General features: G+C 43.0%; 1 protein-coding gene across 1 annotated transcript in view; it reads left to right on the forward strand.

Annotated features, from left to right (window-relative positions):
- The first annotated feature begins 407 nt into the window (after positions 1-407).
- Positions 408-12,567, forward strand: part of tacr1a (tachykinin receptor 1a) — a 58,567-nt gene continuing 46,407 nt past the window's right edge. Inside the window, 1 exon segment of the mRNA XM_030736909.1 lies at positions 408-1,134. Within this exon segment, the coding sequence (XP_030592769.1) occupies positions 731-1,134 (404 nt within the window). The 5' untranslated portion in view covers positions 408-730.

Raw genomic sequence — 12,567 nt, forward strand, 5'->3', positions numbered from 1 at the left:
ACGTGTCCCTATCTTACGTTGTAATTATGACACGTTTTCACAGGTGGCATTTATATAAATTGCGCCAATAATGCCACAAAAAAACATTTTATTGTATATTATTAGTAGTATTGTTATGTACATCATAATTGTTCGTGAAGGAATTATAAGCAAATTACATTAGATGAGGTATTTAGGCGTGGAAATCCAGTTGGCATCCACTTACGGTCTAAATGGATGGAGTGAATAAGTTACCTGCGCTCATCCATAATCATAATTACCGAGCCCGCCTGTTCGCCGGATGCGCAGAAGCTCGCTTCATAAGAGCCGGTGTGCAGCCGCTCAGTTTGAGAAGAGGAGCAGCAGGAGGACAACACACACGCACGCACACACACACACACACACACACACTGAGAGACAGACGGAGCGGAGCTGTCACCAGCGGCAGACTTGTGCTGGTGCTGTAATGCGCGTAAAAGACGTGTTTCCGTTTTTACGCACAGCAAAAAGAGGGAAAGGTGCAAAGATTGATATGGAAGTTTCTATTTCAAATACCTCCTCTGATTCGTTGAATCTACTATTTGCAGGAGCGCGGAGTCTTCACGGACTACAACTGTGGACTTCAAAACGAGCGTGAAGCTTTCGGGAACTTTCCATTATTTGCTTTGCGTTTGGCATCGTTAACTTTGTTGAGTAATCAACTGCCGCTTTATCCAGTAGTTTCGTGACCCTTTTGGCTGTAACCAGCAAAATGGAGCCTTTATTCAATACTACCAATGCGTCAATTTGGACCACCAACTCCAACGACACCAATAACATCACCTTATACTGGAACCAGTTTGTGCAGCCGGTCTGGAAAATCGTCCTCTGGGCCATCGCCTACAGTTGCATAGTTATTGTGTCCGTAGTAGGTAATATCACCGTCATCTGGATAATTATGGCACACAAGCGCATGAGGACTGTCACCAATTATTTTCTCCTGAACCTTGCGTTCGCTGAAGCTTCCATGTCTGCGTTCAACACGGTGATCAACTTTACCTACGCAGTGCACAACGAGTGGTACTTTGGACTGGCCTACTGCCGCTTCCACAACTTCTTTCCGATCGCCGCTGTATTTGCCAGCATCTATTCAATGACTGCCATCGCCCTGGACAGGTAAGCTGCTGTTTCCACAGCCTTTCTGCTTTCAAAATGCACGAGAAATGGTGAATGTCTGCCAGGTGTCTTGGAAAACACCCCTAAAACCTTGGGTCATCTAATAAAATCACACAGTTTATGTTTCAGAATTTCATCAAAGCGCAGAGTACACACCTACATAAATAATATCAATCAAAATGTAATCAAATGAAACACAGACCGTTACTGGTTTCTAAAAACGTTTAGGTGTGTGTAAAAGGTTGAAACGGCTGTCACGTTGTTTTTACTCGTTTGGTTAAATATTACTGACTCTTTGTGCTCTTCGAAAAAAATAGTTTCAAATTAAATTAGAAACTTCATTCATCACTTTCCTTCACTACCCCTTCTGTTTGCATATGGCGAAAGAATGCATGACGCACAGGAAGTACACAGACCCCCACCCAGGAGTCATGGTTATCAGTTCATTGCCTTCTGGATTAAGTAAGCCTTTGGCAAGTAAAATAGAGCAAAGCTGTTGGTAAAAGCAGTACATAATTGTATATTATGTCTTCATGTCATAACTTATGCTCCTGTGACTGAAAACAACCTTTGGGGGATTTATATCTTCACATCTAAGTCTTTGCTTCCTCTTAATGAACGTTATTGTGTGGGAACACTTTTCATCAATGGGGCAGCACCTTAATAATGCTGAATCAAAATGAATGCATAGAAAGCTCTGCTCTGTTCATGTGTGTGTGTTTGTGTGAGTGATAATGGGTGTGTTGCTGCAAATTCTTGGCTTTCTGCTCGTGTCTGTATGTCTACGTGTGTATGTCCTTGTGTGTTGTGTGCGTGAAACTGTGCAGTATCCATATTTCAGTGTGGGTGATTATCTGTGTGTGGGAATGAGTGAAGACATGTGCCCCTCAGTCTGAAACACACACGTGTGTGTGTGTGTGTGTGTGTGTGTGTGTGTGTGTGTGTGTGTGTGTGTGTGTGTGTGTGTGTGTGTGTGTGTGTGTGTGTGTGTATATATATATATTTCAGAGATGAATATTTCAGAGGTGGTAAGCTCCCACTGTGATCCATCACTGACAGACAGCACTCAGTTCATGGTTAATATTTCAGCTCTTTATGAGATAAAGTTATTGTCACTGTTGCAGGAACAATGAAAAATAGTTTGGCAGCTCTTCATCAGTTGCAGCATAAATCCATATATAAAAATAACAATATAAAATATAGGAAAAGAAAAAAAAGGATCATCAGGTCTTCATTCAGGAGGTGAGGGGAAGCCTGTGTGTAGAAACTGTTGTTGAGTCTGTCTGTTTTTGACATGAGTGACCTGTAGCATTCTCCAGAAGGGAGGGGGTTAAAAAGGGAGTGTCCAGGGTGAGAGGGGTTATTAACTATACTGGCTTTCCATTGGAGTCTGCTCATGTAGATGTCCATGAGGGGGGTTGTGGACCCTATCACCCGTTCTGATGCTTTCCCCACCCGCTGCAGGTTTTTATCTGTCCTCCACCATGCAGCAGTTGAGCCACACAGCCGTAGGTCAGGAGGCTCTCAGTGGTGGAGTGGTAGAACCTGAACTGTAGGTATCAGGGGAGGTGGGTTTGATGCAAGTTCCTGTGGAAATATAGTCTCTGTTCTGCTTTCCCCACCTGGTGAGAGATGTGCTTGGACCAGGTGAGGCTCACCAAGGTGGAGAGCTTGAGAAACTTTAAGCTCTCCACCCTCTCTACCTCCTCTTCGTCAATGTAGAGGGTGGAGTGCGCAGATCATTTGGATCTCCTGAAATCTATTATAATCACCTTGGTTTTGGTTTTATTTAGGTCCAGGTAGTCACTGTCACATCATCGCCACAGATCTCAGTGCTCCTCCCTGTAGGTTCGTCTTTGTTCTTGTTCAGTCCTACAGCGGTGGTGTCATCTGCAAATTTGACAATGGTGTGAATAGGAGAACAGTCATGTGTGAAGAGGGAGTAGAAGAGGGGGCTGAGGACACACCTTCTGAACCAGTTTGTATGGCTGTACTGTATAATTATATAAATATGAATTCATTTATTTCAAATAGATAATATCTGTTTGATCTATGTGATAAATAGGGGAGAGGAGGCAGTGTTGCTGTAGCTGAGAAGACTTTTTTTCATTTCCATCCTTTCTGCAGTCGTTCCTGTGGTGCTCTTACACTGCACTAGCCACAGATTAGCAGTGCTGAAATCAGTGTACTGCTCCAGTGCTGATTGCATTGAGGTAATTGGGAAAAAGAAATCTCAGCTGTAGAAACATCTGCTGGGGCCATATCCAGATTCATTGGGTCCTTTGTAAAATCCAGTTTTCTGTTACTTTCACCCTGGATTTTGTGTAGAGGGACCTGAGAGAATTTCTCAACATACCGTACAAGCCTAAAATTTCTAATTATTGTAGTGAGGAAAAGACTACAACAAATTAATTGATTGTTCAGTATTTTAATGATTGGGTTTGAATCCTCATACAGCCTGGGGCTATGTACAACTTGGTTGCATGGCTGCAGTTTTTTTATGGTCTGTATTTTATCAGGCCTTATAGACAGTGTGCAGTGTGTGAGGCTTCTCACATGACATCATGCACACATTGCTGAAGAGTTGTTCACCATATTGGACATGAGGCAACCACCAGTTGCTAGGGAGAAGGGAGTATTCCCTGACTGGTTGGCTGTGGTTCTTGGAGGTGGCTGGATCTCACTGGGTGAAACTGATTTTAAAGAAGGTGCTGCACCAAAAACCTCATAGTGATTGCTTTGGTTGCTGGTGTGTTGCCACACTTACCTGTAGTTTCTCATGTTTGTCTGCAAATACTTGCTAACTGCTGGATGAGAGATAGTAAATTTTGGAAAAGTCTAAACTGTAAATCGGTGGTTTCCAGATGGTTGTGGAACAGTCTTTACGTCTGTGACTTATTCACTTGACCCTACATTGTCACCGTGATTGTCACACATCCAAAATGGCAGACAACTTAACGTCACATTGTTAGTGGTCACGTGTCTGCAAAACCTCAATTCATATGCTAGCAATAAGCTAGCTTGCTGTGAATGCACCATATTTGCGGGACATGACCTACGTTTGTGCGACAGTTCAGCCTCTTGAACTCAAAACTCACCACTCCTCATGATTATTGAGTATATACAGCAACACAGTGCACAGTATTTTTCCAGGATGAATGATGTCATCCATATTATTAAGTGTCTACATTCTGAGTGTGTAAAATTATAGAGATGATGCTTTCAGAAAGGCCTTAATGGCATGAAGTGTTCTTTCTGCTTAGTGCAAGCAATCACATAATGCAATGAGCCACATTTTACAGGTGCCAAAAACAGCAGCAGTTGATGGTGACCCCTCTCCATTTGCATAAAGTGTCATCTCCTGAAACCTGATCGCCGACCAACCCACTATGGACGCCACTAGTTTCGCTCCTTTTTGCACAGGCTCAAGGACACAGTTCACTGGGGCTCTTCATAATCTACAGCAGTTTTAACAGTTGTCAAAATGATGGCTTTTTCAAGCTGAAACTACTGCTCCAAAGTACTCCTTAGGAAGTCTTTTTAAGACTTCCGCTATAAAAACTCTCTTGGACAGTCTTTTATCTAATTAGACAGAAATTATACCCACACTTATTCATATTACACAAGCACAGGTGGGTCTACAAAACCATATTTCAAGGGCACATAGTCCTAAGCAACTTGAATTATATCATAAAGGTGACACGGTGTCATGTGAACCAAAAGTTGTGCATTAAATAAAAGTAAAGCCCTAACAATGAACCCAAAGTGTTCACCAGGTGGGAGTGAGGCTCTAAACATGAGTGAGAGCGGATTTAACAGGTGATAAAAGTGAGGCCCTGAACATCCATGGGAGTAAATATAACAGGCCTCAGTTTTATCCTACTAATCTACAGCATACAGTGTTCATTAATCCAATGTGTTTGACTGATATAAGTACTAATAAGTGATATAAAATAGTAGCAGTAAATACCAATATAAAGTGATAAAAATTCCCAACACTATCACGAGTGTAATGAGTAGATTCAGTACTTCAGTTTTAATGATGAATTTAAAAATATCTGCTGGTGCCCAGTCCAATAGGTTGTGTGGGTCTCTTCAGGACCACACTCTTGAACTCCACAGATATTGTGAAAGAGAAGTCCTAAATTGCCCATCTGAGTAAATGAATGCATCTACATAAAAATATATACCGTGTGTACTGGCTCTTCACCAGCTGTTTTGCATGAGGCGTCCAGGGGTATGCTCCAGTTTGCAGGGGTTAGAGAGCACACATTGCTGGATATTGTTAAATAGTATTCAGCGTACTAATAATCATTGTGCTCACCGCACTGTGAAGGGTGTGACTGAAATTTCTGATTGTCTCTTTCAGGGGGCCCATATTTCTCTTCAGTTTCTGTCATCTGTGCAACTGTCACTGGTAGCTGTTCTGTCTTTAAGAGACACTGGCAAAAATCAATGTAAAGTTTATTCAGAGACGAAAGGCTGCAATTACACACACTGATAATTCTGAATGAGCTGGTGCGGAGGCACAAGTATGCATATTCAAGTGCCCATTTGTCTAAAGAAACTCTATAAACTGATTAGACAGGATGAGTCAGACATAAAATATATGCCAATTAGCATCATGTATATATGCATTACAGGTGAATTAGCCTAATATTGTCTAAGCTATTAATGGACCAGCTAAAAGTTACTTAATGAAACTGTTATGCTGTACAACCAGGAACCTCTTTTCCATATTTAACCTTAGTTAAATGCCCTACAAGATTTGACATAATGTCATTATGGGGACCAGGACCTGAAATTGAATTTGTTGTAGAAACAAAATACTTTGTTTCTATTAGTTTACTTTAAGCGTGAACAGGCAGCAGCATTCCTGGAGAAGTCACCGTCAAGGACGCTCAGAGATAAAATCTGCTCCCCAAAACATCAGATTCTAGCACCTGCTTCAGCTATCCTGATTCTGATTAAAACAAATTCATCTTACCAGAAAAAAGTAAACAGCAAGGTTATTACAGTTAACGAAAACAAACAAAATAATGTGTGTGTGTGTGTGTGTGTGTGTGTGTGTGTGTGTGTGTGTGTGTGTGTGTGTGTGTGTGTGTGTGTGTGTGTGTGTGTGTGTCACTGCACCGTCTGCAATATAATGCAAAAGTTGGGAGAAAGCAGCAGAGACCTGTATGGTATTTATTTGAGTAAGAGAGCGAGACAAAGAGAAGCAAGTGTCTTGTTGTGGAAAATAAAAAAATATAAAAATTAGCAAATCACTCTAAAAACTAATTAAAAAAAAACTAACTGAATTAGAGGAAAAAAGCTAAAAATAAATAAAACTGAACTATAATGTAAAATCCAAGAAGTATTATAATCCTGGTAAACAGTTATGCTTAGAATGGCTTTTATTTAATTTGAAAGTTGAGCTTTTAACATGGAAATCTATGGTAACTGACTGGCTCCTGTACCTAACATGAAGTGGCCACATGAGGAACTGCAGTTCTTTAACTACCTTGATATATTTGTTTACTCATGTTCTCAGCCTCAATAATGGCTCAATTTATATTTATCCCCATCTGCTTGCTTGTGAGTCCCGCATTTGGGTCCTCACCCTCCACACGCCATATGGTCTTCTTTCGCAGACCGTGACAGTAGACTCTGACCACTGTGACAGGCAGCTAGTGGCTCTTCGCGTCATGGAAGAGAAGCTGTGGCTCGTCCCAGTACCTGAGTCACCACACGCTCAGGTCCTGGCTGGTGGAAGGGACCTTGACAATGCTGCTCACCACTCACTCCACCACAGCAGCTAGACTTGCTGTGGTAGCTGTCCTCCTCGACAGCGATCCATGCTGCGCGCCCTGTGCATCCTTAGCTCTCATCTGCTTTTCTGCCCATGCGTGGTGGCTCCGGGCCATCAAAGAACTTTCTCTCTGTGAGTGAGACTCAAGATTTAATTTCCAGCTCAGTAAAAAAGAGAAACAATAATCCATGTTTTATTTTTGAGCCAGCTCACAACAAAAAAGATATTTTGTCATGTGTGAGTGAGCAAGTGAGTGAGCAAGCGAGTGGAAAGGACTGTTTGGAGTCTAAAGACTGTGTGCGATGCACCTTTGTGGCCCCCTTCAACGACTGCGGCTTTGACTGAGGCGTCCTCTGTGCCTGAGCACCCTGCACCCAGACCCGTTCCTCAGCTGTGGGTGGCTTGGGTCCAGCTGGTCCTCGGGCCCATTCCTGTTCTCAATGTGAGGGTTTGCAGAGCACAGCCGGTCCCTGCACCTGTACCAGTTACTCAGGTGAGGACGTCATCACCTGAGGAACTGAATCTGCTTAGTCGTCCCAGCCTTCAGTGTCGTGTCATCAATCTTTAGTCTCCAGCTCCACATCAGCTTTCAGAGTCTCCAGCTTCTCGTCAGCCTTCAGAGTAACCCACACTACCTCCAGAACCACCACCAGAGCTACCAGAGCAACCGCCATGGCCAGCCACCAGTCATGCCACCTGAGCACCTCTGCTTCCGACACTGCCAAGCCTCACAAGGAGTCCTGCCACTACCGCCGCGACCGGCCTCAGGATCTGTTCCATCTCCACTGCTTTTGTGGACCATGACAAATGATACAGTTTAAAGGTGTAACAATATATTGTTTTGAAGTCCCTGCAGTGTGATAAATGTCACTGGCATTCATAAAGGAATCCTTTAAGGGCACCAATTAATCAACAACTCAGTCATGCGATTGAGGAGTAAACAAAGAAATTAAAAATCACTGAAGTATCTTTTATATTTACCTGCTGTAGTTAAAGGACTGCTTGTCCCAGGCAGAACAGGTCACAGGAACAGATAGCTTGCTACATACCTGCTACAGCTTAATGTGTTCTCCTCTCCAGCTCTCCATCTCATGTCCTTCCTCCAATTTCCACTTCTCCCTTTCCTGTTGCATCTGCTATCTCCAAAGGGACCATCACGGGAAGTTATTCTGGCCTCTGCCTCCCTTCTGCTTCTCTGTGATTCATGCTCTGTGCATGAAAAAATGGGAAGAATCTGATGGCTCCTAACAAGAGGATTCTCTGACATGACTATAATCAGGAAAAATACTGACAGAGAAGTCCTGCTTTCTTATGTTTGCAAATCAGCCGGAAGAGATTTGAGTGTAATTTTTGTTTGTAGTTATTAAGTTTTTTTTTTTTCCCCATTTGACTTCCAAACCATACACACATTTAATCCTGTTAGTTTTATGTGTTATTTAATGTGCAAAAACACAATCCAGTTCAGCATCCAATTATACATTCCACAAAAATTCAACCATTAACCCTTTTACTACCACAGGGGTCACAGGGTAGTAAAATCAGAGTGTATAGTGACGCTTGTGGTAGTAATTCAGTTCATTTTATTAATCATGGAAAGTGCAAGAAATATTAATACAACAACAAACTGAGAGATTAAAAAAACAAAACAAAAAAGACAAAAACAAACAATACAATATCATGGGGTTGTCTCAGCTTCGGCTTTAGACCTTTAAAAGAAATCAAGTATTAATTTATTTTAAAGTATTTATAAGTATTTCAAATAATAGAACTAGAAGGACACAGGCAGACTGCAAAGTCAGCATATTTATGTCCAAAGAGGCCGAGATGTTAAACACTATAATAGAAAGCATGCTAAACAGCCATCTTCGTGGAACCATGGGACCTGTGTTTGTTTACTGAGGTAGATATATGATACTTTCTCTCTTAAAATAGCATCCTAGAGAGGTGGAGCCTTTTAGGAGTCAAAATGGAAAGAAATGTGCAAAGAAATGGAAATGGAATCATTTTAAAATAATGCTCCACATTGTAAAAGTTTGAAGACTTTGACTTTCTCATCATCTGCAGTACAAGAGATTCAAGATTCAAGAGCGTTTTATTGTCATGTGCACAGTAAACAGACAGTTACACTGAACAATGACATTCTTACTCTGTACTTCTTCTGCTCTGGCTCAATAATAATAAATATTGAAATATCTAAAAATATAGACCACTCCAGTGAATGAAGTATGTTTGTGCACTGGAACAGGGTTATTGTAAACAATTTTGTGTAAAGTGTCAGAGGTGTAAAGTATCATATGCATATAGTGGAATTTGCAGTCCAAAATACAAAGCAGAGCACTGTGTATGTGTATGTCAGAGGTGGCAGTTCACGAGTCGAATAGCCTGTGCAAAAAAGCTGTTCGTCATTCTGGTGGTTCTTGATTTCGCAACCCGATACCGCCGCCCTGGTGGCAGGAGTGTAAAGAGGCCGTGTTGTGGGTGTGTTGGATCTTTTATAATGTTCCGTGCTGTTCTGATGACCCTGGTGTGGTAAATGTCCTCCAGTGATGGTAAGGCAACTCCTGAGATGGATCTGGCAGTCTTCACTACCCTCTGAGGAGCCATTCTCTCCTGTGCAGAGCAGTTCCCAAACCAGACTATGAGGCCATTGGGGAGCTCTCGATGGTGCCCCTGTAAAAGCTGCTAAGAATTTCAGCTGGCATGCCAAACTTCTTCAGCCGTCTCAGGAGATACAAACGCTGCTGTGACTTCTTTACCAGGTGAGTGGTGTTATGTGACCAGGAAAGATCGTCACTGATGTGAGTGCCCAGGAATTTGAAGGTGTTCACCCTCTCCACCACTTCTCTCCCTATATGGAGTGGTGTGTGTTGCACCATCCTCAATCATTTCCTTAGTCTTGTTGGTATTTAAGGAAAGATTGTTGTCCTGGCACCATGCTACCAGGTCTGCCACCTCTCTCCTATATGCTGTCTCATTACCTCCAGTGATTAGTCCAATTACTGTGGTATCATCAGCAAACTTGATGATACTGGTGTTGTGCTGGGAAGCAACACAGTCATGAGTAAAGAGAGTGTACAGCATCGGACTGAGTACACAACCTTGGGGGTGGCAGCGTTCACAGCATCCTCTTTGCTTATCGACCTGTTCTGTCAGTAAGCAAACTGAAGTGGGTCTTCATAATGGTGGGTGTCAGTGCAACTGACATTGAGGCTGGTGACTGGGTTCTTCTTGGGCAGGAGGATGATGGTAGTTCTCAGTGCATGTACTGATGTAGCTGGTTACTCCTATTGCATATTCCTCTAGGTCAACAGAGCAGATCTCACGCACTGCAGCAGCTTTTAAAACATCCCAGTCAGTACTATTAAAGCAGTCCTGCAGCACCATGTCTGTGTGCTTGTTCTATACTTTAACATGTTTACTCACTGGGGGTGTTCGCCTGAGGATTTGTCTGTATGCTGGATAGCGGAACAGGCAGCACGGTGGTGTGGTGGTTAGCACTACTGCCTCACAGCTACAATAACATCTAGAAGGTCAGGGTTCAATTCCATCTTGGCCCAGGCCTCTCTGTGTGGAGTTTGCGTGTTGTCCCCGTGACTGCGTGGGTTTCCTCCCACAGTCCAAAGACATGCAGTTACTGGGGTTAGGTTAATTGGTCACTCTAAATTGCCTATAGGTGTGAGTGTGAATGGTTGTCTGTCTCTCTGTGTTGGCCCTGCGATGGGATGGCGACCTGTGCAGGGTGTACCCTGTCTCTCGCCCTATGGCGACCCTGAAAAGGATAAACAGAAGTGATGGAACAGGGAGATGTGGTCAGACTGTTTGAAGTTAGTTATCTGCACTTCAGTAGTAACAGTTCAGCATCTGGCAAGCAGTGTTTGTTAACCACCTGTGGTTGATGTAAGCACAAACACCGCCTCTTTTGTTCTTCCCTGATGCTGCTGATCTGTCCCCTCAGTAGAGTGTATGTGTTTGCAGCTGCATCGCCGAGTTAGGCACACTGTTCGAAAGCCAGGTCTCTGAGAAAATAAAGGCACAGCATTCTCTATATTCTACATAATATCGATACATAGTATCATCAAAAGATTCCAGGAAATCTCTGTGCACAAGAAGAAGAAGCCATATGTGAACAAACACTGCTGTGTTCTCTGGACCAAAACTGATTATGCTAAATGAGCATTGCTCCCGTGTGCTCTGGCAGCAATATATCTCTGGTGCACCTAAAGAAATCAAGGCACATGATTGGAAATGGTATAAATCCTTTATCCCTCCAGCTTTGAATATGGCAAATTTTTGTGCCTTCTTGTCTGTATGTTTAAAAGAACATTTGTGCACCCTTAGTGACAAAAATGTACCTTTATGGCCTGGTACTCCACAGGTTCATTCCATTTTGTACTTTTACTAGGGAAAAAATACACCATATTGCCAAAAGTATTCACTCACCCATCCAAATCATTGAATTCAGGTGTTCCGATCATTTCCTTGGCTACAGGTGTATAAATCCAAGCAACTAGGCATTTAGAGGGCTTCTACAAACATTTGTGAAAGAATGGGTCACTCTCAGAAGCTCAGTGAATCCCAGCATGGTACCGTGATAGGATGCCACCTGTGCAACAAGTTCAGTCGTGAAATTTATTTGCTACTAAATATTCCACAGTCAGCTGTTAGTGGAATTATAACAAAGTGGAAGTGATTGGAAACAACAGCAACTCATGGTAGGCCATGTAAAATCACAGAGCGAGGTCAGCGGATGATGAGGTGCATAGTGCGCTGAGGTCATCAACTTTCATCAGAGTCAATCGCTACAGACCTCCAAACTTGATGTTCACTTCAGATTAGCTCAAGAACAGTGCGTAGAGAGCTTCATGGAATGGGTTTCCATGGCTGAGCAGCTGCATCAAAGCCTTACATCACCAGCGCAATGCAAAGCGTTGGATGCAGTAGTATAAAACACGCTGCCACTGGATTCTAGAGCAGTGGAGATGTGTTCTCTGGAGTGATGAATTGCGCTTCTCCATCTGGCAATCCGATGGATGAGTCTGGGTTTGGCGGTTGCCAGCAGAACGGTACTTGTCTGACTGCATTGTGCCAAGTGTAAAGCTTAGTGGAGGGGGGGTTATGGTGGGGAAGGAGCCTGAGCAAGTACATGAGGTTGAGAGATACCGGCTAGCTTTAGTCAGGCTTGCCTCAACGCATGGCTTGAGCTCTGGAACCAGTCTCCTGGAGAGGGGCTGGACTCTGTTCCAGTCTGGAGTTGCCCTCAGTGAGAGGCGGAAAGCTGCGATGGGTATTATTGTATTTCCTCGGCTTGCTACCTGTACGTTGGAGTTTTCAGCTGTGGATGAGAAGGTTGCTTTCCTGTGCCTTTGGGCTGGGGAACAGGTCCTGACAACTTTTTGCACTTATGTGCCAAATGACAGTTCAGAGTACCCAGCCTTCTTGGAGTTGCTGGGCAAAGTGCTCAAGAGTGCTCCATCCGGTGACTCTATCATCCTACTGGGAGACTTCAATACTTACGTGATCAATGACAGTGAGACCTGGAGGGGCGTGATCCATTTTCTAATCGCATCATCAGATCTGCAAATACTTTTGGCAATATAGCGTACCTAAAATTCAGAGACAGATTTTTATTTATTTATTTATTA

The sequence above is a fragment of the Archocentrus centrarchus genome, chromosome 9, assembly GCF_007364275.1.
Source record: "Archocentrus centrarchus isolate MPI-CPG fArcCen1 chromosome 9, fArcCen1, whole genome shotgun sequence".
Classification (NCBI taxonomy): Eukaryota; Metazoa; Chordata; class Actinopteri; order Cichliformes; family Cichlidae; genus Archocentrus; species Archocentrus centrarchus.